Below are 27,878 nucleotides of genomic sequence, written 5' to 3' on the forward strand. Positions count from 1 at the left end.
GACATATTTGTGTGAAGTTGAAAAAGAATCGCATTCATCACTTCAGCAGTAAAACAGCCATTTATCACACTAAACTACTGAGAAAGATCCGTTCAACCATGGCTATGATGTATTTAACAGAAATGTGTAATGGAATGGAAATCACACAAAACCACTTGGTGTAAAAGACATACTGCTCTTGGCACAAACTCATCCATCCATTTATTCATTCATTTATTCAATGTTGCGTTTCACGTTTTCACTCCAGTTTAGGTTGCTTGACAATGGCATTGCCAAGGCCCAGGGGTCAATATCAGTAATTATCCATGCATTTCTCTCATTAGGGAACTACAGTTTGTGTGTGTGTGTGTGAGAGAGAGAGAGAGAGAGAGAGAGAGAGAGAATGAGAATCAGTATCAGTCCTGGGGCTCCATCACCTCCAGAGTTACCACTCGGGGTCCTGTCATCACCAGCTTTGAGAGAGTGCAGTAATCCAAATGGAGAACACTGAGGCCATTCACCCGGCACACAAACTGCCGCACCTGAACAAACAAGAAGGATGCAGTGGAACATGAGTTCACTACACTTCATATTAATGGCATTGTATCATAGATGTATTGTCCACATTATAAGTGTGCTGTTCTTACACCAGAGATGTCCAAGTCTAGTCTTGAGTCTCTGGGGTATGAGTCTGAGTTGAAGTGCAAAACAGGTTATTAGTTGTACCTGTCAGGTTCGACATGGTTTTAAATAAAGAACCTTGTGTTATGGAAAATGCTACAGACTGAAGGACAGAACTGAAGCACTACACCCAGTAAACACAGTGCTTAAAATAAAGGGCAAGACAAACAACTGGTTAATTTGTAGTTTGTAAGTATGTTTGTTAGCTAGAATATTAGTTATCTAATCCATCTGAACTTTTAAAGGAATTATCTGTAATTTACTAAAACCCTGGCTAGATTAGCTGACAACTAAAGGTAACCATTGCTAGTTTTGCCACTTTCCTTTAAAGACTGTATTTACCACATGTAGTGATTTGTTCTGTTTTTCGTTCTAAAAGCTTTACTATTAAAAAGCTTGTATTTGAAGCAAGCCATGTCAAGCCTGATATAACTGACAGCTGCAAAAAGAATGGTATTAAATGTCTAGCTATAGGGCCAGAGTGACTTTTACATGGATATTTGGATACATGTCCTTCCAAAAGGATGAGTTGGTCTGGAGTGTCTGTGAAGTACTTGATATTTATTTCAAATTGCTCACTTATTAAATTAAAATTATTATTAAAAATCAAGAGAGGCAATGGCAAAAGAGAAAAATGAGAGCATATTGAGGTCATGACTACAGTTGCCTAGATAATAATGGAAATTCACTACAGTATGTAAGGTTGGAAACAAAAAGTGTTATTCCAGTCCCAAATTATGATTCAATCAGTTTTGTTCATGCGTTTGTTTCCTCTGGCTGTAATTTTGTGAGTCTTAAGTCTCGAGTCTGAGTCCAGTCACAAGTCAGTTAAATGCAGTCAGAGTCAAATCACTGAGTTGATGACTCGAGTCTGAGTCACTGACTCAAGTCCACATCACTGGCTTACTTGGTTTATAAACACCATCCATCCATCCATCCATCCATCCATCCATCCATCCATCCATCCATCCATCCATCATCTTCCACTTCTCCGGGGTTCGGGTCACGGGGGCAGCATCTTAAGCAATGAGGCCAAGACCTCCCTTTCCCCAGCTACTTCCACTAGCTCTCCGGGGGGGATTCCGAGGCGCTCCCAAGCCAGCTGGGCAATATAGTCACGCCAGCGTGTCCTAGGTCTTCCCCGGGGTCTCCTCCCTGGTGGACATGCCTGTGACACTTCACAAGGGAGGCATCCAGGAGGCATCCTAACCAGATGCCCGAACCACCTCAACTGGCTCCTCTCGACGTGAAGAAGCAGCAGCTCTACTCTGAGTCCCTCCCGGATGACCGAACTTCTCACTCTATCTCTAAAGGAGAGTCCAGACACCCTGCGGAGGAAACTCATTTTGGCCGCTTGTATTCGTGATCTTATTCTTTCGGTCATTACCCACAGCTCATGACCATAGGTGAGGGTAGGAACATAGATTGACCGGTAAATCGAGAGCTTTGCTTTGTGGCTCAGCTCTTTCTTTACCACAACAGACTGGTAAAGAGCCCTCATCATTGCTGACCCAGCAGCAATCCGCCTGTCAATCTCCCGCTCCCTTGTACCATCACTCGTGAACAAGACCCTGAGATACTTAAACTCCTCCACTTGAGGCAAGAGCTTATCCCAGACCCAGAGAGGGCTTGCCACCCTTTTCCGCCTGAGAACCATGGTCTCGGATTTAGAGGTACTGATTCTCATCCCGGCCGCTTCACACTCGGCTGCAAACCGATCCAGCGAAATCTGAAGTTCACGGCCTGATGTCCCCAATAGGACCACATCATCTGCAAACAGCAGCGATGTGACCTTGACGTCACCAGACCGGACACCCTCTGTCCCCTGACTGCGCCTAGAAATTCTATCCATAAAAATTATTAATAGAATCGGTGACAAAGGGCAGCCCTGACGGAGTTCTGCTCTCAATGGGAACGAGTCTGACTGACTGCCGGCCATGTGAACCAAACTCCTGCTTTGTTTGTACAGGGCCTGAATGGCTCGTAGCAAAGAGCCATGTACCCCGTACTCCCGAAGCACCTCCCACAGAATACCCCGGGGAACACAGTCGAATGCCTTCTCCAGATCCACAAAGCACATGTGGACTGGTTGGGCAAACTCCCATCAACCCTCCAGAATCCTGGAGAGGGTGAAGAGTTGCTCCTCCTGAATCCGAGGTTCGACTATAAGCCGGAGTCTCTTCTCCAGTACCCCTCCATAGACCTTACCAGGGAGGCTGATGAGTGTGATTCCCCTGTAGTTGGAACACACCCTCCGGTCCCCCTTTTTAAAAAGAGGCACCACCACCCCAGTCTGCCAATTCAGTGGCACCGCCCCCGAAGTCCACGCAATGTTGAAAAGCCGTGTCAGCCAAGACAGCCCCACAACATCCAGAGCCTTGAGGAACTCGGGACGGATCTCATCCACCCCTGGAACCTTGCCACCTGATGGTTTCCCAGAATCTTTTCGGAGCTGACTTAAAGTCACTGTCCAAGGCCTCACCAAACTCCTCCCACACCCGAGTTTTTGCCTTGGTGACGACTGAAGCCGCAGATTGCTTGGCCTGTCGATACCTGCCAGCTGCCTCTGGTGACCTACAGGCCAACCATGCCCGGTAGGACTCCTTCTTCAGCTTGACGGCATCTCTCACGTGGGGTGTCCACCACCGGGTTCGAGGATTGCCACCCCGACAGGCACCTACTACCTTGCGGCCACAGCTACAGTCAGCCGCTTCAACAATGGAGGAGCGGAACATGGCCCATTCTGAGTCAATGTCCCCCACCTCCCCCCGATATCTGGTCAAAGTTCTGACGGAGGTGTGAATTGAAGATCAATCTGACAGGTTCTTCTGCCAGACGTTCCCAGCAAACCCTCACTATACGTTTGGATTTGCCCAGTCTGACCGGCATCTTCCCCCACCACCTGATCCAACTCACCACCAGGTGGTGATCAGTTGACTGCTCAGCTCCTCTCTTTACCCGAGTGTCCAAAACACATGGCCGCAAGTCCGACGACACGACTACAAAGTCAATCATTGAACTGCGGCCTAGGGTGTCTTGATGCCATGTGCACTTATGGACATCCTTGTGTTCAAACATGGTGTTCGTGATGGACAAACTGTGGTTTGCACAGAAGTCCAAAAACTGAACACCACTCGAGTTCAGATCAGAGAGGCCATTCCTCCCAATCACACCCCTCCAGGTCACACTGTCATTGCCCACGTGAGCATAAGCACAGACAGCGGTCAGGACCCGTTCCCCAACCCGAAGGCGTAGGGAAGCTACCCTCTCGTCTACCGGAGAAAACCCCAACATACAGGCACTGAGTCAAGGGGCTATGAGAAAGCCCACACCTGCCCGCCGCCTCTCAGAATGGGCAACCCCAGAAAAGAATAAAGTACAGCCCCTCTCAAGGAGATTGGACCCAGAGCCCAAGCTGTGTGTTGAGGTGAGCCCGACTATATCTAGCCGGTATCTCTTAACCTCGCGCACCAACTCAGGCTCCTTCCCCGCCAGTGAGGTAACATTCCAAGTTCCAAAAGCCAGTTTCAGCAACCGAGGATCAGAACGTGAAGGCACACGCCTTTGGACACTGCCCGATCCACAAAGCACCGAACCCCTACTACTGCCCCTCACATTGGTGATGGGTCGATGTGAGGGGGGACTCATGTAACCCCTTCAGGCTGGGCCCGGCCGGGCACCATGAGTTAATGCCCGGCCACCAGACGCTCGTTGGCGAGCCCCTCCCCCAGGCCTGGCTCCAGGGTGGGTCCCCGGTAACCCTGATTTGGGCAGGGTACACAAGTCCTGTTCTTTCATTATTTTCATAGGGGGAATTTTGGATCACTCTTTGTCTGACCTGTCACCTAGGACCAGTTTGCCATGGGAGACCCTACCAGGAGCTTTGCTCCAGACAACATAGCTCCTAGGATCATTCAAGCATGCAAACCCCTCCACCACAATAAGGTGGTGATCCATGGAGAGGTGGTTTATAGACACAATTCAGTAATTCCTCTAACCATGGTAATTCACATATAAACAGTGTTTACTGTTTTGGTGGCTGTCATATAGCACTATTTTGAAAAGAAAAAAAAAAATAGCCAGCCCTTTAGCCTTAGTAAAGTACAGCCTCCACACAGCAGGGTTTGTTGTAACACAATGTCACAAGTAACCGTCCAAAGTAAACAAGGTCCATACGACTTCATATTTAAAATAGTTTTCTGGTACTTTATATTCGCAAATGAATCAAAAACAGATAATCACATTCAGATATTTTTTATGTATTTAGGCTGGAAAATGTGTTTGACTCAAGTAATTCAGGTTTTCATTATTTTGCTAGATTAGCAACCCAAATGTTAAGAAGTCCTTAAAAGTCAAATGCACAATATTTTGTCAGTTTTATCATCTTGGCTGTAAATATGTCTCAGCATGTGCTAATGTGTTAGTAACACTAACAAATTTAATATAAACAAAAACAGAGACTTGCTTTGCACTGCTTTAAGCTTTAGCTTAGCTATAGCAACTTTTCTCACACATCTGGCAGAAAATTTTTCCTCAAAAGTGGAGTAGTTTCTTGTAAAATATCTGTCGATGTTATATATTTTTTTATTGAGGCTTAAGTCAGCTTCTCATTTGCCAGTTTCTTGTTTGAGCAAGGTGTAGCAGGCACCATTTAAGGAGAAACAGGGAAAATACGAATGAGAAGCTGAGTTAAGCTTTGTGACTTTTTAGTCTTTGACAGTTTCTTGTTGCAGATTTGACGTATCAGATTATTTTCTTTTTACCTACAAATTTAGTTCTGCTGTGAAGCCACAGCAGGGCAGTAAAAGAGCCCTAGGCAGCCTGTAGCTACATGTTGCCGACACCTGTACCAGACTTTTTAGAGACTGTCATGACTAGTTCCTCAGTTTGTTAAAATTAATTTTGCCTGTGGGATAAGTTGTAACATTTACACCCACTACTTTGGCTGAACAAAAATATTTTAGTAGAGATGTTTGAGTTGCTTGTATAAAAGATATTGTTGCAAAAAATTATTTAGCAAAAAACAAATGTGTTGTGCCCTGCTATCCCCTACACTACACCCATTTCATGATGTCAAAATAGTCTCAAGTTCAAGTCAAGTGTCAGGAGAAGCAAGCCTCAAGTTGAATCCCAAATCTTAATCTGTAAGTCCTAAACAAGTCAGTATGCATTTTCTAACTAATCTAAGGCCATTTCAACACTTAATTATGGTAACAGTATTATAACCTTTTAATGTCTGCATGTTAGTAGTGATTGGCTACATATTATTATTAGTTTATTTCATTTTTATTTTAAATAGTTTTTTAACCTATCCAACTAAAATACAAAATCCATGGTACACAGATATCCATGACAGACATAATGGTATACAGAAAGAGTAGTACACTGCAAATGAAAGGAATTTTAAAAGTACCATTAAGTTTAATTAAAAAAAAAAACATTATTTCAGCCAACTGTTTTAATTTAATCTAGATGGCAACAGAAACCAAAATGACTAAGCTGAACAAAATCACCCAAGGGTTGCTCCAGTTAAGATGGAATTTAAGATGGATTTTCATTATGGTGAATAAAAAGAACTTCAGCCTCTTGGTGAATCCTGCGCTTGTTTTACTGGCAGAAGCTGTTATGTCAAATAGAGAGGGCACTCTTTCTTTTGTTTTGCTACCATGAACAAAGCAAACGTTTCTCCATTAAGAGTTTAAGGGCTGAGCGAGGGCTTTTTGATGCAGTTGATGCTTTGCTAGTTTCTAGTTTAAGGGAGGCGAACTTGAATTCTGATGTTTCAGCTGTTTTCCAAAATAAAATAAGCCAAGCATAAGCACTATAATATGTGCTGTTAGACTACCTCATACCGCTCAGTGCCTGCTGTCTTGTAAATACAGCGAATCTGTCTCATATGCCATGTGAATATGTAAATAGATACATGTTTATACTACATTTTATTTCTCTTGTACTTTAACTTATGATTAGATTTATGTCTATTTTGTATGTTTCTGCATAGTATATGTAAGTTTATGTGTAATTATATGTCTTGCTACTGAAACACCACAATTTCTCTCCGAGTCATTTGTGTTCAAGTGAGAGTTGAGTCACATGTTAATCTCGATTTTGTTGAGTCAAGTCTTAAGTCATCAAATTTGTGACTTGAGTTGGGATCCAAGTCCAGGTCATATGAGTCCACACCTACACTCACTGGCCACTATATTAGGTACACCTGTTCAATTGCTTGTTAACACAAATAGCTAATTAGCCAATTACATGGCTAATGCATGCACAACTTAATGCATGTAGGCATGTAGTGGTGGTCAAGACAACTTGCTGAAGTGCAAACCGAGCTTCAGAATGGGGAAGAAAGGTGAATTAAATTACTTTGAACGTGACATGGATGTTGGTGCCAGAGGGGCTGGTCTGAGTATTTCAGAAACTGCTGATCTACTGGGATTTTCACGCAAAACCATCTCTAGGGTTTACAGAGAATGGTCAGAAAAAGAGAAAATACCCAGTGAGAGGCAGTTTTGTGGACGAAAATGCCGTGTTGATGTGAGAAGTCAGAGGAGAATGGGCAGACTGGTTCGAGATGATAGAAAGGCAACAGTAACTCAAATAACCAAGCAAAATCTCTGAGAAATGTTTCCAACACCTTGTTGAAAGTATACCATGAAGAATTAAGGCAGTTCTGAAGGCAAAAGGGGGTCCAACCTTTTACTATACCTAATAAAGTGGCTGGTGAGTGTATGCCCTTGGACCCCACTGCAATGGATTGGAATTAAGCATCCATGGTTAGTGTTTATGTGATCACCTTAATTCCTGCTGCTGCAGCAGGGCTTCCTGGATCCACAGCTTGCACATAACAAGGCGATTTCCCTCGCACCACAAAGCCCCAGCCCAGAGTGTCCCCCAGGATCTTTACAGTAAGCAAACACATATGAATGAATTGAAGAGGTAACTTGTACTAGTTGTTAATTCTTTCATTTTTTATGCTGTGCTTGTGTATGAGACGAACTCACAGTAAGCACTTTTTTAATGTACGGAGCGCCAGGGGACAGTAATTCCTCACACGTTACATCCCGTTTCAGTACTGTTGATAAACACACAACAGTTCAACCTAAGCAACAAAAACTTTCAGTGCTGTTACAGGCTCAGATGTGCTTTCAAGAATATTGTAAATAAGGCATTACAGAATGTTACTGAATATTTTTTTATTGCACTAACTCTTAAAGGATAGATGATTTACATGTTTCTTTTTTTCTCTTTTAATCAATTTGAATTAACAGGCTGTTTTTGTTTTACTGTTTCTTTAACACTGATAGGGTGTTGTGCATTAGTGAAAAAGCAATTTAGGGTGTAGGCAGAATAGGCAGAAATATGTAAATAAATCAGTTTCATGACATCACTTAAACAACAAAATCAAAACATGCTTTTTTGCAGTTTAGTGTAACTATGCACTGTAGGAACTGGGGCATGTATGGTACATTCTGAAAGTTGATATAACATAGTACATCAAACCCTTTTTTAAAAAAAGCAAGGAAATTTTGGTTTCTCATGATTATGTGGCCTTTAAAAGCATGAGTGCATAATCCTTAAATACATAGTTGTTTAACGCATAAATAAGTCTGGAATGCACAGGCTTTAAAGTAACATAGATATTTATGTAGTTTATTTTACTTACTGTATTCATCAATCAGTATTTAACCCTTAAATTCATGGATCTTTAAATTCTTGGATGGCTCAATGCCACTTTTCTGATACCAGTACTGATACCAATGTTAAAACATTGAGTATCAGCTGATATGGATCCAGTGTTTTTCTTCAAAAAATTATAAAGCTTCAGCTTTCAAGTAAAGAGTGCTAAAATAGGCTATCATGCTCAGATTACTCAAATGCTCTGCTTCCCCACAGGAAGAAATATACAGCTGACAACATGATATCACACACTGTGAGTGTGTGATCCCTCACGCTAGATTTTTTACATGATTTTACAGATTCATAAACCCCCCTCTCAATTTGGAAATGCTATCTCTACTCTCTAATACATGGGTGTTTAATCCCGAAATGCACTGATCAACTTTCAAATGCTTGTATATGTAATTCTTAAATGTGTGGCGTTCAACTATTCCAATGGGTCAATTTTTAACCTTTAAGTGACTGAATTTTAAAATAATTAATAATAAAAATATTTTCAGCATTAGACCATTTGTTTGCCACTTATCTGAAAAAAATCTAAAAGGTTGGAAGGGAGTTACAAGTTAAGGTTAAGGTGTAAGGGTTAAAATACATTTGTGAATGTCCTCCATTGTCCTAAAAGCAGACCTGATTTAGGGTTGTATCTGACCCCAGGAGCAGTGTAGACTGAATTGGAGTTGTGAAGCTGATGTGTCAGAATACTGTGCTGTCCACCAAAAGTTACATCATTTGTGGCTTCATCTGCAGGGGAGGGAAGAGAATGTTAAAGTATGTTAAATCTACAAAAACATAAAAAAGTATGGACAAATCAGGCTATCATCTTTTTTCAAGACAGCTGATACTGCTGTTTTTAGGCTATGCAATGGCAATATATTTTTGTCATTTTTGCAAATAAGAAAGTCATACAGTTTCAGAAACCACATAAACAAGCGTAGATTACTTGACAAAGTGACATAGTTTAAGGTACATGTGCACACTGTTTGGGCCATGCTAATTGGAGGTGTGTAAACTTGTAATACTTGGTTACATTAACCTCATAGCTCTACTGCAAACTGGGGCAAATTTGATCATTCATTGTTTTAATTTGCTTAGCAATCATTCAGTTATCCTCCATTACTTCAGTCAAGCTTTCAGGGTTTTTTTTTGTTGCAAGCTAGTGTTCCTGTGAATGTACAGTTAGGTCCATAAATATTTGGAATATTTTTTGTTTTTGTAATATTGCTTCTGTACACCACCATACTGGATCTGAAAAGAAGCAATCAAGATGGAACTGAAGTGTACACAATGAAAAAAGTGAGCTGTTTAGGAATTACAACCTTTTATTAATAACTCCTTCAGTTTTCACAGGCTCCACTGTAACTGGACAAAGCAACATAATTATAAATAAGTGAAAAGTGAAAAGCATGTTCAATTGAGGTGAGGTCAGATGACTTACTTTACCATTTAAGAAATGTGTTTATTCAATATCTATGCCTTAAGAAGTTATTGTTGCTTTTGTGGTAGGTTTTGGGTCATTATCCATCTATAATTTACTGTGAAACCTTTCGACCAGTTTTGCAGCATTTGATTGAATTTGAGCAGAAAGTAAAGCTCCTTAAACTTCATAATTCATCCTGCTACTTCTATCAGCAGTCACCTGATATCAAACAATCATCAATCAACACCAGTACAACACTAGGTACATAGACTTATCAAGTTGGCAGTTAAAACTGATCTGCCAAACACAATAGCATAGCAATGAAACTCATAATTTTAGTCTCAAACTATTCTCTGATAAGCCAGTGGTTTGCTTATGTTATGACTTGATGTGCACATTTACCATTTTCAGTTCAGACATCCTGAATGCTTTGCCATACTACATTTGAATGCTCACTTGCTGTTGTTTTATAGAAGGACAGCCCCTGATGCCACTATTTTCTTTGCACTGCTTTCAGCAATAGGCTATAAATGCATTTCACAGGGACACATTGCATTTAAAGAGTGTATTTTTAGGCAGCTGACTATTTTCTGTTGCATATTCTTCTTCTTCTTTTGGCTGCTCCCTTTAGGGGTCGCCACAGCGGATCATCTGCCTCCATCTTGCCCTATCCATTGCCTCCTCTACTTTCACACCAACCATCTCCATGTCCACCTTAACTACATCCATAAACCTCCTCTGAGGTCTACCTCTTCTCCTTCTACCCGGCAGCTCCATCTCCAACATTCTTTGCCCAATATATCCACTATTCCTCCTCAACACATGTCCAAACCATCTCAACCTGGCCTCTCTGGCTTTATCTCCAAACTGCTCCACCTTCACTGTCCCTCTGATCTGCTCATTTCTAATCTTGTCCAGCCTTGTCACTTCCAACGAAAATCTCAGCATCTTCATCTCCACCACCTCCAGCTCAGCCTCCTGTCTTTTAGACAGAGCCACAGTCTCCAAACCATACATCATAGCAGGACGCACTACTGTCTTGTAAACCTTCCCATTCACTCTTGCTGCTATCCTTCTGTCACACATCAGCCCTGACACCCGTCTCCACCCACTCCATCCTGCCTGCACCCTCTTCTTCACCTCTTTTCTACACTGTCCATTGCTCTGGATGGTTGACCCAAGATATTTGAAGTCATACAGCTTTACGACCTCTCATCAGGCATCCTCTCACTCTCCAGGATTTTGTTAAGCAACCTGGTTAAAAAGTCCACTGCCTTCTCTCCTAAACATCTCCATACATCCACAGGTATGTCATCTGGACCAACTGCCTTTCCATTCTTCATCCCTTTTAAAGCTGCCCTCACTTCCACTTTACTAATTTTCTGCACTTCCTGATCCACTACCCCCCCCCCTGTCCTCCTCTTTTTCCTCATTCATTAGTTCTTCAAAGTACTCCTTCCATCTACTCAACACCTCTCTGTTCACTCACTAGTACATCTCCCTTTCTATCCTTTATCACCCTAACCTGCTGTACATCCTTTCCAGCTCTATTTTGTTTTTTTGTTTATTATGTTTAGCCAAATGATACAAGTCCTTTACTCCTTCTTTACTGTCCAGCCTCTCATACAGCTCATCATAGGCCTGAGCCTTTGCCTTTGCCACCATTCTTTTCGCTATGCGACTAGCTTCACAGTACTCCTGCCTACTTCCTTCATCTCTCTGGTTATCCCACTTTTTCTTAGCTGCCTTCTTCTTCTGAATACTCTCCTGGACTTCCTCATTCCACCACCAACTTTCCTTGTCTTCTTTCCTCTGACCAGATGAAACACCCAACACATTCTTGCAAGTTTCTCTCACCACCTTAGCTGTAGTTTCCCAGTCCTCAGGTAGCTCCTCACTGCCCCCAAGGGCCTGTTGCAATTTTTCCCTGAATTGCCTGAAACCATCCTCCTCCTTCAGCTTCCACCATCTAATCTTTGGCTCTGTTTTCACTCTCTTCCTCTTCTTTGATTCTAATCTCATTCTATAGACAACCACCCTATACTGCCTTGCTACACTTTCCCCTGGCACCACTTTACAACCTCCAATCTCCTTTAGGTGGCATCTCCTGCTAAGGATATAATCCACCTGGGTGCACCTCCCTCCACTCTTGTATGTCACCCTGTGTTCTTCCCTCTTCTGAAAATACGTGTTCACCACAGCCATTTCTATTCTCTTTGCAAAATCTACAACCATCTGACCTTCCGCATTTCTGTCTTTCACACCATACATACCCAGCACCTCTTCATCCCCTCTGTTGCCTTCACCAACATGTCCATTGAAGTCTGCACCAATCACCAATCTCTCCTCTCTAGGGATAACATCTACCACTTCATCCATCTTACTCCAAAATTCCTCTTTCTCCTCTGACAACCAACCTGTGGTGCACATGAACTGACCACATTCAAAATTACACCATCAACCTCCAACTTCAGGCTCATGATCCTGTCTGACACTCTCTTTACATCCAGAACACTTTTCCCAAGCTGTTCCTTTAGGATTATCCCTACTCCATTTCTCTTCCTCTCTACACCATGATAGAACATGGTGTAGAGAACTCTTCATTGTGGTAGATTTGCAGGACCAATATTAGGTCCCCCTCATAGGACTAGAGGAAGAGTCTCTGGTGCGCCTTGCTCTGAAAAGCAATGTTGATTGCCTTATTGAAAAAGTACAATATACAGAGTGAAACAGTGAATTTCCAAAATGGATTTAAGCTAAATAAATTTCAAATTTATTTCAAATATCAAAATATTTTTAATATTTGGTCAAAATCATTTTTTACTCTTGCTAGCTTTTTCTTGCCAGCTAGGTACCTTAAGGTTTACTTACAAGGTAAGAAAAGAGATAGTTAGGTAGCAGACAAGCCACCTATTTTAGCCATTACAAAAAATTCACAGTATGAATAAGCAAAAGAAATAAAAACAACATATATATGGCTGGCTAAAGCCATACACCACCTCCACACGGTGCCGGTTGGAAACAAGGCCTTCAGGACTTGGCTAACGGTGTTGGTCTCATCGTATCTTCATGAGTATGTCTTCACAACATTTAGATCAGCATACTAGAGCGTTCCCCGGAGGCGACGCACGGCGCCCGAGCGACGCGAACAGTGAGCTAGGGCTACCTGCCCATGGACGAGACGGGCTAAAGAAGTTAGTCCATTTGCGATTTGGAACAATCAACGTCGGAACACTGACTGGACGCAGTTGAGAGCTGGCCCAGGCCCTGAAGAACCGGAATGTCGACGTGGCCTGAGTACAAGAATGCAAGTGGGCTGGCAGCAAGGCAGTAGAGATCGGAGAGGGATTTAATCTGTTCTACTGCGGAGAGAAGCCAACCAAGAACGGAGTGGCTAAAGCTATCAACCAGCCCCTCCTCCAGTGCCTGTACATGTTGAACAGAACGTCCGACCGGATGGCCATCAGAATCGACTTGGGAACGGTTGCAATCAACGTAGTCAGCTGCTGTGCGCCACAGACTGGCTGCAGCGATGAAGAGAAAGACAGCTTCTGGGAGAAACTCGATGAGGTTATACGAGAAACTGCCCCTGGAGAACACATCCTAGTTGGAGGTGACTTGAACGGTCATGTGGGAGCGGACAGAGACGGTTACCCGCAATGCCAGGGCGGACGGGGCCTCGGTGATCGAAACTACAAAGCCCAACGCATTCTGGACTGTGCGGAAACTCACGACCTGGCCATCACCTACACATTCTTCAAGAAGTGGCCATCGCATCTAGTCACCTACACCAGGAGGTTTCAAGAGGCAATAAAGGCAAAGAAGCTGGCCTTTAAGACCTGGTGGCGCACGTGGATGCCTGAAGATTTCAGTCAGTACCGCTTCCTTAAATTGGCAGCTAAACGAGCGGTAGCATCCGCAAAGAGCTGACACTACCAAGACATGTACGACCAGCTAGACACCCCCGAAGGAGCAAACAGCATCTACAGACTTGCCAAAGCACGCCACCGCGTGGTGCTAGAAGTCAACACAAAACATGTTGTGCAGATCAAGGGTCCCGATGGACAAGTCCTTTGGAACCCTAAGGATATAGATGGTCAACCTACTTTGCCGGAATCAGCAACAACAAATTCCCGCACCCACCAATAGTACACGCAGACCCAGTCACCGGGCCTGTCAAGCCGATCACCACAGTGGAAGTTCAAAATGCGCTTAAGAAAATGAAAAACGGGAAAGCCACCGGATCCGATGACATCCCAACCGAAGCATGGAAGCTGATGGTTGAAGGCTGGGTCGCATTCCTCACAGCCCTCTTCAACCGGATCGTGGCCGAAGACACACCTCCCAAAGCCTGGACAACGAGCATCACAGTGCCTATCTGGAAGGGCAAGGGGGATGCCACTGAATGTATAAATTATCAGCCGATTCATGCCACGCTATGAAAATCTTCGAACAGGTCCTGGACAAGTGCATCCGCCAGGTGGTGACGATCCCGCCAAAGCAATGCAGCTTAGTCAAGGGTCGTGGAACCACTGACGCCATCCATGCAGTTCGGTTACTCATGGGAAAACATAGAGAAAAGAACAAAGACGGTGCACATGGTCTCCTCATCTCCGTTGATGGCCACCCCCTAAACAAGGTCAACCATTTCAAATACCTCGGGTCCGTTGTCACATCCGACTGCGACACGTTGCCAGTTGTCAGAGCAAGGATCAACGCAGCATGGATGAATTGGCGGCAGGTTACTGGAGTTCTCTTTGACAAGAGAATGCCCATCTACTTGAAGGCCAAAATCTACAAGTTGGTGGTGCGCCCGGTGGCACTCTACGGGGTCAGAGTGTTGGCCAGCCACAACCAAACACGAGCAGGCCATGAATACCATGGAAATGAAGATGCTCAGGTGGCCTTTAGGTCTAACCTGCCTGGATAGATTGACAAACGAGCACATCAGGAAAAGGTGGGGCGTGGCACCCATCACAGACAAGATGCGTGAATCCAGGCTCCGATGGTATGGCCATGTTATTCGCAGCGAGGAGGAGTCAGTGGCCAGAAGGGCCCTGCGAATGGACCCGGGTGGCAACAGGCCAAGAGTTTGACCCAAAAAGTCGTGGATGGACACTATCGTACAGGATATGAAGACCGTCAACGTCAGCTCTGAGGATGCCCTCAATCGTAAGAAATGGAAGAAGGCATGCCGAAAAGCGGACCCCGCACCAAGCGGGACATAAACCGCAAAGGAAAGAAGAAGATCCCCAGTGTCAGCAGCACTCATGCAGCCCCAGACCATGATACTACCAGCACCATACTTGACTGTAGGCAAGAGACAGATGTCTCAGTACTCCTCACCAGGGCGCCACTGCACATGCTGGACACCATCTGAGCCAAACAAGTTTATCTTGCTCTTGTCAGACCACAGGATATCATTCCAGTAATCCATGTTCTTGGACTGCTTGTCTTCAGCAAACTGTTTGCAGGCTTTCTTGTGGGACGACGGCTATGCAGACTGAGTTGATGCATTGTGCGTCGCATGGTCTAAGCACTGACAGGCACTGACGTGGACTTAACTTCTTTGGTCAACTCTGGTGAGGCCTGTTCCATGTGAACCTGTCCTGGAAAACCATGTTGGACCTTGGCCACCATACTATAGCTCAGTTTCAGGGTGTTAGCAATCTTCTTATAGCCTAAGCCATCTTTGTGGAGGGCAGCAATTCTATTTCTCACATCCTTAGAGAGTTCTTTGCCACAAGGTGCCATGTTGAATATCCAGTGGCCAGTATGAGTGATTGCACCAAAAACCCCAAATTTAATAGCCCTGCTCCCCATTCACACCTGGAACCTTGTAACTCTAAAGAGTCACATGACACCAGGGCAGGACAACAACACAGTTGGGCACAATTGGGACATGTTCACTGTGAGGTGTACTCACTTTTGTTGCCAGCTATTTAGACATTAATGGCTGTGAGTTGAGTTACTTTCAGAGGACAGTAAATCTACACTGCTATACAAGCTGTACACTGAATACTTTAAGTTATATCCCAGTTTCATTTCTATAGTGTTGTCCCATGAAAATATATAATGCAATATTTGCAGAAATGTGAGGGGTGTACTCACTTTTGTGAGATACTATAAGCAAGATACCTGGTAGCTAGCTCCATAGCTAGGCATCTAGGCAAAAAAATGTAATACAGCTATCTATAAAAGCACTCATAGTGCTCATACATTGTTCAGTAATGCATCTTTGGCAAAACTCTTTAACATCAACGAAAGCTTGCTGTGTTATTTACATCACATACTGTAGTAGGATGCCATGGTTCCCCTCTGACATCTGAATATTTTAGCTTGTGTGTGACTAAAATTGAAAACGTTGAGTATTGTAAACTGAGTATTGTAAACTTTTGTGTCATCATTGGCAAAAATTTTATTTGTCTTTTACTGTCAAATACAGTTGACCTAACAGAATCTAATCTTAAGGGTACACTGAAAAATAAAAAAGATGAGTGCAGTGCAGATGAGATTACATCAAAATGTTAGATATTAGCCTAACTTTTAGGCTCCTTGCAAAAATGAAGATTTGTTAACAGCCATACAGTGTATGTAAGCAGGGTTTGAGAGATAAAGTTAAAATCTTATCTTATCTTTTGACAACAACATCATCATGGAACCCAAAGCCTGCCTTAGAGGCAACATTATAGGGGAGATTGTAGGGCAGGGGTGTCCAATCTTATCCAAAAAGGGCCGATGTGGCTGCAGGTTTTCCGGGAAACAAAGCAGGAGTACTTATAGGCATCACATGACATTTTTTCCACTGGAGGGTTATCCATAAGGAATCTTCCCCACATTCTTACGCATGAAGGGACACCCTTTAGAATGCTACATCACATTTTATCCACTGGGGGCCACTAGAGGAGCACCTAATTTGGCACTTCGCTATGTTTTCTCACATGTAGGAGTACCCTATATCCCATTTTCTTTGCTAGAAAGGGCACCCTTTGGGATACTGTTTTGAAGGGGCAGCACAAAGGGCATAATGACACCCTTTTTATTGAAAGGGCTTCCATACGGAACACCACACACACACATAGACTTTGGAAAGGCATCATATAGGGCACTCCATCACATTTTCTCCACTAGAAGGGCACAGAGAGCACATCATCATAATTTATTACATGAAGAGGCACCCTAGAGGGCACAAAATTTTTCCCATTTGAAGGGAAGTCAGTAGGTCACTTTTTCTTGTTTTTACCTCTCTTAAGGAGGACACTTTAGCGATGCTTGTTCAACCATGGCATTAACCATCCTGTATATTCTTGTTTACTATAATTTACTGTGAATCAAAAGGTCACCCAGCATTGATAATAATGCAGTTTTATATCTCTCAGTTCCTTAGTCTGTAAATAGAAATTAAAATGTGGCATCTCCATTGAAGGCCGGTTTGGTGAGATTTTTGCTACTTCAAACAAAAGTTTGAACTAATCATTCATTACTCTTGGAGTTCTTGTAAATCATAAAAAAAATATTGTGATACTAAACATAGGCAAGGAGAAGGATAGAAACAATCTGGTCTGAAGGAGGTTAATGATCGAGAAAGAAAAGGAATTGTTTAAGCTCTCAGTTGAAAATAATACTAAACTTGTAGAAAGTTTAATCCCTGTATATATCCTCTTTGACAAATCTACATAAAATTTGATTGGGAAAATATAAATTTGTGCTGTAAAATGTCACTATTACCATAAAATACTGTCAACTAGTTTCTTTAACATGGAAGTAAAACCAGAGAACAAAACCACACTGATTCTAACAGCACCAGCTGAGACTGTACCAATCTATAATTTATGTATTTTTTAATAACATATTTAGGATCAGCTACTTATTATAAAGAGAGGCAATAGCATTGCTTGGCTTTTTTTCCTTTTCTTCATCTGTGTTTGTTGTAAGATATTTACAGTTGTATAGAAAAGTTTGAACACCCACCGTCAAATGACATGTTTTGTTGATTTTCTAAATAAAAATAGGTGAAGACATTATACAATTAAGTTTTCTAGCTATTTTAGTGCACAATTTAAAATTTTTTGCTGAGTTTATCATATTGAGAAGAAACATATAATATGTCAAAAAAATTGCATAGGCTACATTTGTTTATTGTTTTTCAGAATGTTAAAGTCAGGGCCATAACAAGGCTCAACATTTAAATGCAGTCCATCTTGCAGAAAAGTGGCCGATATCACACAGTAACTAAACTGACTTTGATTCTCATTTTCTCGGTTTCAGTGCTTGTTTGTTTTGCACTCTACCTACTGAAAAAGCATACAATAACAAATCTTTATAAAAGCCAGTCTCTGCCAAACCCCAGCTAACAGAAAGGTAGCTACTCATTCACTTAACCAGACATAATACAGCCAAATGTAACTGCTGATTTCTGAATTACCTTTCATGATGTTGTGTCAATAATATGCCAGTTAACAGTTAACTTTCTTAATCTGGTTGTATTATGTTATGAGTAGGCAACACAATACAACCTTGAACTACCATTAATTTCTTGTGTAATGTGTAATAAAGCAACTACAGAACTTGTAGCCTAAACTGAGCATGTGCTAGGATTCAAAGTATGCTGACTTAGAAAAGCTATTCTAGTATTATTGGTTATATGTGAATCAAAGAACAGTTTGGGATCAATCGTGACACCATTGTTTTTTACAGATGCCTGATGCAACTGAGAAACTATTAAGTTTAGGTTTGGACCCAGATTTTTCTATGTAGCTGCTTTGTGGCAACACCTGTTGTAAATAGTTCTATATAAATAAACTTTGACTTGAAACTTTAACTTGATTTAGCAGCAACTTTACGAGTGGTCCAAATAAAAAATGAGCTATGGGGGTTGCATTTTACAATCAGAATCTGTTAATTCCCCCTTGAAACTTTCTCTTTTATCTTAGCTATGTTGTATGTTAGCCTATAGTATGTATGCTGCATCTTGTAAAGTCACAGATTGTTCTGGCTATCATTACTGTTGCATCTCGTTCAAATCATAGCTGTTCTAAGGTCAGCTGAAAACCAGTCACTGCTGATTGAGTAGTCTCGCCACTGTTTCCTCACTGAAGCTCATAAAATGCTTCAGAAACTTCAGAGGATCTGGGTGTCCTCACATGAACATGATGCGCTGCTGATAATGAACTGATGGCTTGAGGCAGTAGTGGAATCCATCAGTTGCTTAGAGTATAATTTGATTATAATACGTATTAGTATAATTGAGTATAATTATATGATTGGACATAGCAGCTATTTTAAATAGTGCATCTTAAAAAATATTTCCCTATTTGATTGTGATCAGTCTGGGTAGGCCCAGGCTTAAAGAGGCCTGCCTATGGCTACACCCCTGAGGAAGCTACATCATTATTAGGACAGTGCTTTTTCCATGTGAAATCTCATGAATGTAGATACATGAAGAAATCTTTCTAAAACTACTGAGGTCTGGACTTTGGTGTCCTCATAGCTAGGTTAAATTCAGCAAATAAACAGTAAATGTGCATTAAAATGTTAATGCTAACATATTTTCACTTAGAAAATCAAAAACATATCATTTTATTTGAAAGACAGACCTCTGTGTCAACTTGGTCTATTGCTACTTTAAAAATTAATGTTGAACTGGGAGCATGCCCCCAGACCCCTGTAGTAGTCTCCTATCCATAAATATCTAGTGAAACCACTGATAACCTAACCTAGCTCTAAAGCCCACCAGATATTTCACATTTGCGCTGGATGTCCATCCAGGTACCTTGCATTCTGTGGTTAGGTGTTTTAGGAACTGGGTACAAATGTGTACCAACTGCAGGTCAATGAGTTGAGCAACTACATTACCAGAGAGGAAGTTTGTATTTCTGCCAGGAGGGGGAGTCGTACGCAGGATGAATGGACTATCCGCTTGGTCTTCCATGGGGATCATGACCTCACCGTCTCGTTCCACCTCGATCAGCTGTGCCAGTCGCCGGCGTCGGCGGAAATTCACACAGAACTGATACAGCAACCCGCTGTCAAAGAAATGATGCTTCAGAGAGACTGTAGAGATGAGACAAGTTGGGGAATCACAGATAGAGAGAGTATGTCAAACATAGTATAGAAACATTGCTGTAGTGATATGCAGTTTATCGAAAATAAACTTTAGTTTCTTTACCACACTCCATCATAGACATGTTGTGTGCTTGTGTTATCTTCAGACATTTAACACAAAGTTGTGTTATAAATGTGTTAAAAGCACAAACAAAAATAATGCATAATACTCAATAATAATACAACTAATAATACTTAATTAAACAACTTAATGACCTCCAATTTGGATCAAGGTGGCAAAAGGGAAAAGATCTAAATGTTGGTTAAATCAGATGAATTAATTTGGGGAATCACCAAACTGTAATTGAACACCCCTGCCTTAGAAGGAAAGATCACTGCAAATCAGTACAACGTTATCCTGACTGTTAAAAATATGTTCTGCATTGCTGTGTATTTGCTATTTGCTACAATTAAACTTTTTCTGTTTGACTGAGAGTGGTCTCTTCCAGGATGATAATGCCCCCATCTGCAGGGCATGGGGGTTACTGAATGGTTTGATGAAAATTACAATGATGTAAAAATTATGTTATGGTCTTCACAGTCACCAGATCACTGTGCAATTAAACACTTAAGACACACTCTAGGTAAATGAAGTCTGTTCTCTGGCTGCCCTTTTTTAGAAAAGCACTCCAAGCTGATCAGCACAACATTTAATTGTTTCCCCAACAACCTTTAATCCATTACTCCAATTATTCTGGTACAGGTCTGCAGTAACAGTGCTCCACATTATCCAAGCAGGAATGTGCAGGGCTGAACTGCTCTAGGCATTTAAAAAGTTTTAACAATGTTTATGTAGTACATCAAACTAATATAAAAATTTTTTTTTACATAATATGGGCCATTTAATAAGGATTTTTGTCTGTGTGGTGTTGTGTAAGGAGTGTGCGTTGTCTATCAATTTTTGTTGTGTATCATTGCATTAGGTGCTCCACCATGTTGGATGATGCCGTGCTCCAGCAGCATCCTGCTTAATTCCACCCCCTCGCTCCTGCTCTCTGCCTCTCCGTTCTGCAGCAGCCAATCAATCAACTGGAATCCCGCAAAACAGTGTTTATAATGCATGCTCTTCTCCTCTCGCACCTGCAGGAGACACTCTCTGCTCGACAGAAGACTGAATACACACATATAGAAAAACAAATACACACAAAATATAATTCTAATTGACCTATCCTGCTCACAAATGCATTCTTTCGTAACTTCTCTTGCAAGGTTGCTGTTAAACACTGTTAACATTCATTATAGTGCATTTCCAATTTTAATTTGATATGATGTGTTAAAGATTATAGTAATAAGACTGACCATGCAAAGCTTCTCATGAGTCTAACTGAGGTTTTTATGAATTAACATCTGGTAGGCTAAGCAGGACATTCAGTATAAGCTGTTTAAGCATTGTAAGCTAGCCAAAACTCTGTGTGTCGCTCTCTGCCACTGTCATCAAGTAGCTTGATTTTTATTAATAACACTTGAGGTAACATATTGTTGTGCTGTCTGGTTTTCCCATAATATGAATGAAGGAAACTCATTTAGACTACCACGAGCCATACTACAGTAGCGAGTGAAGTAGGCTACAATGCTCACTTAGCTAGCTAGCAGCACTGACACAGCTAAGGCTGGTTAACATTTTGCTTAGAGTATCAACCAGATATTTATTCCTGAAGACCCAAATAACATTTTCAAAAAACTACAATCAATCTATATCTTGTTTAGTAGAACAATCTGTAAAGTTCTGTAAAACAGGCAGGAAAGGCCAATTCTCTATGCCATTTATGACACTCAGCATAACATAACATAACATGGACTAAAGTGTTATACTACAGCCATTACAGCCCTCATTTTCCATTATTGTCAAAACTTCATCAGATACTGTCTATGCCCTTCAAACACCGACTGTATATATAATCATTGTTTGGAACATACAGCACCTTGTTCAATGTACAAGAAGAGAAAGTCTTACTGTTACATATACAACCCCATTTCCAAAAAAGTTGGGACAGTATACAGAATGTAAATAAAAATAGAATGCAATGATCTGCAAATCACAAAAAACATATTTTTCATTTATCAAATGTTGAAACTGAGAAATTGTATTGTTTTTTGAAAAATGTATGCCCATTTTGAATTTGATGCCAACAACACATTCCAAAAAAGGGACAGGGGCATGTTTACCACTGTGTTTCAGCACCTCTTATTTTAACAACACTCTATAAGTGTTTGGGAACTAACCATTGCTGTAGTTTTGATAATTAAATGTTTTCCCATTCTTGTTTGATATAGGATTTCAGCTGCTCAACAGTTTGGGGGATTATTTGTCATATTTTTTATTTAGTTATGCACTAAATCCGTTTTCAATGCGTGACAGGTTTGCACTGCAGAATACATGCAGAATGTGGTTTTACATTGTCATGCTGAAATAAGCAAGGTGTTCCCTGAAAAAGATGCCATCTGGATGGCAGTATATTTTGCTCAAACTTGTATCTATTGTTCAGCATTAATGGTGCCTTCACAGATGTGGAGGTCACCCATGCCATGTGCACTAATGCATCCCTATACCATCATGAATACTGGCTTTTGAACTGTGCACTGATAACAAGCTGAGTGGTCTCTATGCCAGAGAGCACAGCATCCATGATTTCCGAAAAGAATTTCAAATGTTTATTCATTGGACAACAGGACAATTTTCCACTTCCCCTCAGTCCATTTTAAATTAGCTTGAGCTCAGAGAAAGTGGCAGCATTCCTGGATCCTGTTTATATATGGTTTCTTCTTTGTATTTTAGAGTGTCAACTTGCATTTGTGGACTATGATGAACTGTTTTCATAGGTAGTGGTTTTCAGAAGTGGTACTGAGCCCATGCAGTGATCTCCTCTATAGAATCATGTCTGTTTTTAATGCAGTGCCACCTGAGGGCCCAATGATCATGGCCAAATACTGGTTTTTAGCCTTGACCATTGCATACAGAGGTTTTTTCAAGATTCTATGAATCTTTTAATGTTGTTATGTACTGTAGATGATAAAAAGAAAAAATTCTTCGCTATTTTATGTTGAGAAATGTTATTCTTAAATTGTTGCATTTGCTCATGCAGTCTTTCACAGAGTGGTGAACCCCTCATCTTTACTTCTGACTCAGCCTAGAATGCTCTTTTTATATCCAATCACGTTACTGACCTGTTGCTAATCAATCACCACATGTTTGTTTTTAGCATTTCACATCTTTACCAGCCTTTTGTTGCCCTGTCTCAACTTGTTTGGAACGTGTTGTTGGCATCAAATTCAAAATGGGCATATATTTAAAAAAACAAAAATGCAATTTCTCAGTTTCAACATTTGATATGTCTTTGTACTACTTTCAATTAAATATAGGGTTTAAATGATTTGCACATTATTGCATTTTGTTTTTATTTACATTTTGCACAGCATCCCAACTTTTTTTATAAATGGGGTTGTAGATGAATAACAGAAATATCAGTAATATATACATCTTATATACAGTGCATCCGGAAAGTATTCACAGCGCTTCACTTTTTCCACATTTTGTTTTGTTACAGCCTTATTCCAAATTGAATTAAATTAATCTTTTTCCTCTAAATTCTACACAAAATACCCCATTGTGACCATGTGAAAAACGTTTTCTCGAGAGTTTTGAAAATTTATTAAAATTAAAAAACAACGAAATCATATTTACATAAGTATTCACAGCCTTTGCTTAATACTTTGTAGAACCACCTTTGGCAGCAACTACAGCCTCAAGTCTTTTTGAATATGATGCCACAAGCTTGGCACACCTATCTTTAGGCAGTTTTGCCCATTCTTCTTTGCAGTACCTCTGAAGCTCCATCAGGTTGGATGGGAGACGTCTGTGCACAGCCATTTTCAGATCTCTCCAGAGATGTTCAATCGGATTCAAGTCTGGGCTCTGGCTGGGCCACTCCAGGACATTCACAGAGTGGTCCTGAAGCCACTGCTTTGAGATCTTGGCTGTGTGCTTCGGATCGTTGTCCTGCTGAAAAATGAACCGTCGCCCCAGTCTGAGGTCAAGAGCGCTCTGGAGCAGGTTTTTATCCAGGATGTCTCTGTACATTGCGGCATTCATCTTTCCCTCTATCCTGACTAGTCTGCCAGTTCCTGCTGCTGAGAAACATCCCCATAGCATGATGCTGCCACCACCATGCTTGACTGTAGGGATGGTATTGGCCTCGTGATGAGCAGTGCCTGGTTTCCTCCAAACATGACGCCTGGCATTCACACCAAAGAGTTCAATCTTTGTCTCATCAGACCAGAGAATTTTGTTTCTCATGGTCTGAGAGTCCTTCAGGTGCCTTTTTGCAAATTCCAGACGGGCTGCCTTGTGCCTTTTACTAAGGAGTGGCTTTCGCCTGGCCACTCTGCCATACAGGCCTGATTGGTGGATTGCTGCAGAGATGGTTGTCCTTCTGCAAGGTTCTCCTCTCTCCACGGAGGAACGCTGGAGCTCTGACAGAGTGATCATTGGGTTCTTGGTCACCTCCCTGACCAAGGCCCTTCTCCCCCGATCGCTCAATTTAGACGGCCGGCCAGCTCTAGGAAGAGTCCTGGTGGTTCCGAACTTCTTCCATTTACGAATGATGGAGGCCACTGTGCTCATTGGGACCTTCAACGCAGCAGTAATTTTTCTGTATCCTTCCCCAGATTTGTGCCTCGAGACAATTTTGTCTCGGAGGTCTACAGACAATTCCTTTGACTTCATGCTTGGTGTTTGCGCTCTGACATGCAGTCAACTGTGGGACCTTATATAGACAGGTGTGTGCCTTTCCAAATCATGTCCAATCAACCACAGGTGGACTCCATTTAAGCTGTAGAAACATCTCAAGGATGATCAGTGGAAACAGGATGCACCTGAGCTCAATTTTGAGCTTCATGGCAAAGGCTGTGAATACTTATGTAAATATGATTTCTTTGTTTTTTAATTTTAATACATTTTCAAAACTCTCGAGAAAACTTTTTTCACATGGTCACAATGGGGTATTTTGTGTAGAATTTTGAGGAAAAAGATTAATATAATTAAATTTGGAATAAGGCTGTAACAAAACAAAATGTGGAAAAAGTGAAGCGCTGTGAATACTTTCCGGATGCACTGTATACATTCATATAGATGAATAATGTGAACAATGTGTAATTAAAAGAAAAGCTTACTATTCATATAGATTAATAAAGGGAACAATATTAGGATAAAAAACATTACTGTTCGTATAAACTCTGTCCACGCATGAAGACTTTCTCCTCAATGCTGAAAGGGAATGTTCCATCATCCTTGCGGAAACGGTAAAGCAACTTTGCATCTTTGAACTTTGGCCATTTATCACACACTATTGGGAGACATGAAAAACAAAAAAAATGCACTTCTTCTAAATTTACAGTAATTTCTCTAATTGTAAGGGAGAGGGAAGCACAGGGGAAACTAGCATAGATATTTTATGTACATAAACACATTCAAGTAGAATATACATTTGGTCATCTTATTGTATTCCTATAGCACTGTCAATGTCTGAAAGCAAGTGAACACATATTTCTCAAGGTTGAACCTAAAGACTGTTTTTGTACCAGGAAAGTAACTCTTATTTTGATGAGTTGTATTTATATGTTGCAGAACTCACACCTATTTTATATAGTCATTGAGAGTAGCCAGTGACCATACATCTCCATATAAACTTTAAACAGTAAATGTTTTTGAAGCTTTTATTCATCAATTCACCAAACTTGCTATATATGTAAATACAATACATTCAATTTCATCTTTTAATTTGTTGCACTATTTGCTCACGCAGTCTTTCACAGAGTGGTGAACCCCTCCTCATCTTTACTTCTGAAAGACTTAGCCTCTCTAGAATGCTCTTTTTATATCTAATCACGTTGCTGACCTGTTGCTAATCAATCACCACGTTTTTTTTTTAGCATTACACAACTTTACCAGCCTTTTGTTGCCCTGTCTCAACGCCTTTCTACTCAGAATACATTTACCAGTGCATGACACAGTCTGTTTTCAGTGATTACATTTTTATTGATGGATATATTTTGATATGTTTAGGTTCAAACATTTTTTTGGCTCAAACAATATATTGTCACAGTCAGAACAAAACTTCAGAAAGCAGAAAGAAAAAAACTTTCTTAACTGTCAGTGTAAGTTAATGTAACAGGATTTTATTCTAAGTCAGGGGTGCACAACTCTGGTGCTGGAGGACCATTGCTCAGCACATTCTGGAGGTTTCCCTGCTCAAACACACCTATTTAGCCTAGCAATTAACAGATAAGTGTAATTTGGTGTGTTGGAAGTCATCAAATTGCAGGACACTGGCACTCCAGGACCAGAGTTATGAACCCCTGCTCGAAGTCATTTTGTACCATTTTGTAGGCTGTTTAGCTTGTAAGACTATCCCACTTAGAGAATAACAGTTGCACTCACTCTTACTGTGTTTTGGCTAAATTGCTCAGTACGTAGATGTTTGAAAGTTTACATTTTCATTTGTAACAGAGATATATAGGATGCTTGTAAAAAAAATATAAAAAATTTTAAATTATTAACTAAAAAAACTAACTTTTAGATTGTGTTGCAATTTCCTTTATTAGTTTGATCATTTATACCGTGGTGTATGATGTCATGGTCCATTAATCGCTGCATCACTTTAACTGCAGTGTCCCGGTCTGGCACTTCCTTGTGAACGGTCAGCCAGTCCACCAGCTCCTGCGCTACAAAGCAGTTTGGGTATGTTCTCAGGTGGACCCGCCGGTCCTTTATCAGCTTTCCGAAATGCAGACGCAATCTAACACACACACACACACACACACACACACACACACACACACACACACACACACACACACACACACACACACACACACAAAATAATAATTTTACAACACAGTGGAATAGATGCTGATCTAGGCTAGGGACTGATGATACAATGATTTTCATTCAATACCATGTAATCTGAACATTAATTTTTAGTAGCCAGTGTGGAAAAAAGGACACTTTGAAGGAAGAAAACAATCACACTGTAATTTGCTTGTTTGCTAGCCCTGTGGCATGGGCCCCAAGGCAAATGGCAATGGCAATAAAAAGGGAAAATAATTACAATGAACCAAAACAAATTACAGTTATTTCATGATTATTTTGTTTTCAATAATAAAATAGACAATATAACAACTGATCATCAAATGGCACACATAAAAATATCCCTGAGAAGCCACTGTTTATGTATTAAATATTGTATAAATGTTAAAATCATACCGGAGTTGTTCTCCTGCAATCATAGCTTCTGCTTTGTGCTGTCTGCTCATAACTTGGGTGCTAATGCTAACACTGCTAATCCCCTCCATATTCCTCTCTTGTCCTCTCTCAGGTCTGAACTGTTTTCCCTTTAATACTGTTTCTGTGTTTAGTAAACAGCCATTGAATGTAGGCAGCTGTTCTTCAGAAAGGTGAAAACATTGCAAACGAGAACACACTTTCACCTCACTGCATGTTTTTTTTTTCTCAAATGAAATCAGCTTCAAGCTGCTTTACTAGCCTGCTAAAAAACAGTATATTTCTTTACCAAAGCCCCTGGGTTTACAAAAATTGTAAATGTTAAATAAAGATATTATATAAAACATTAGGGCCTGGACATGTAAACCTATTAAAATTGGACACTGAACATTGCAATATTTCATCTGTTCTTTCTTGTCTGCCCAGAGCCAATGGTGGATCATCACTAGAAATTCCTTTTAGTCTAGGCTGAGACTTAATCTCAAAACTGGCCCTAAATTAAATGCATAAAAATTAGTTCACTAATAAACAATGTAAAGTGGTCAAGAGGGTAAAGAAGGCCCTATTAAATATTGATAAATATGCGTAGTTGTCTAGTTTGCATTCAATTTCATGCGTGTATCATTGATCATTGCAAAAAACAACCTTAATTCTTTTTGACTCCCAGTGTATGTACAACCTCTTTACACTCTTTACCTCTTTGTAAACTCCTTTGTTTCCCATATCAAACACAAG

The 27,878-nt window shown here is 41.0% G+C and overlaps 1 protein-coding gene across 1 annotated transcript; it reads right to left on the reverse strand.

Moving 5' to 3' along the window:
- Positions 1-228: 228 nt before the first annotated feature.
- On the reverse strand, positions 229-27,214 carry si:dkeyp-97e7.9 (DEP domain-containing mTOR-interacting protein). Its single transcript, XM_017719178.2, has 9 exons — positions 27,126-27,214; positions 26,480-26,658; positions 25,083-25,206; positions 20,797-20,975; positions 19,616-19,813; positions 8,971-9,084; positions 7,668-7,738; positions 7,460-7,564; positions 229-521 (listed from the first exon to the last, which is right to left on the reverse strand). The coding sequence occupies exons 1-9, from the start codon at positions 27,212-27,214 to the stop codon at positions 396-398; spliced, it is 1,185 nt and encodes a 394-aa protein (XP_017574667.2). The 3' UTR covers positions 229-395.
- Positions 27,215-27,878: the final 664 nt, after the last annotated feature.

The sequence above is a fragment of the Pygocentrus nattereri genome, chromosome 21, assembly GCF_015220715.1.
Source record: "Pygocentrus nattereri isolate fPygNat1 chromosome 21, fPygNat1.pri, whole genome shotgun sequence".
NCBI classification, from domain to species: domain Eukaryota; kingdom Metazoa; phylum Chordata; class Actinopteri; order Characiformes; family Serrasalmidae; genus Pygocentrus; species Pygocentrus nattereri.

Bases quoted from the DNA above. Each gene is read 5' to 3' on its own strand.
- si:dkeyp-97e7.9 (XM_017719178.2), bottom strand. From the start codon at position 27,214: ATGGAGGGGATTAGCAGTGTTAGCATTAGCACCCAAGTTATGAGCAGA. The intron at 26,659-27,125 runs GTATGATTTTAA...TGTGTGTGTTAG, and splicing joins ATTGCAGGAGAACAACTCCG to ATTGCGTCTGCATTTCGGAA. The intron at 25,207-26,479 runs GTATAAATGATC...GTCTCCCAATAG, and splicing joins CCATGACATCATACACCACG to TGTGTGATAAATGGCCAAAG.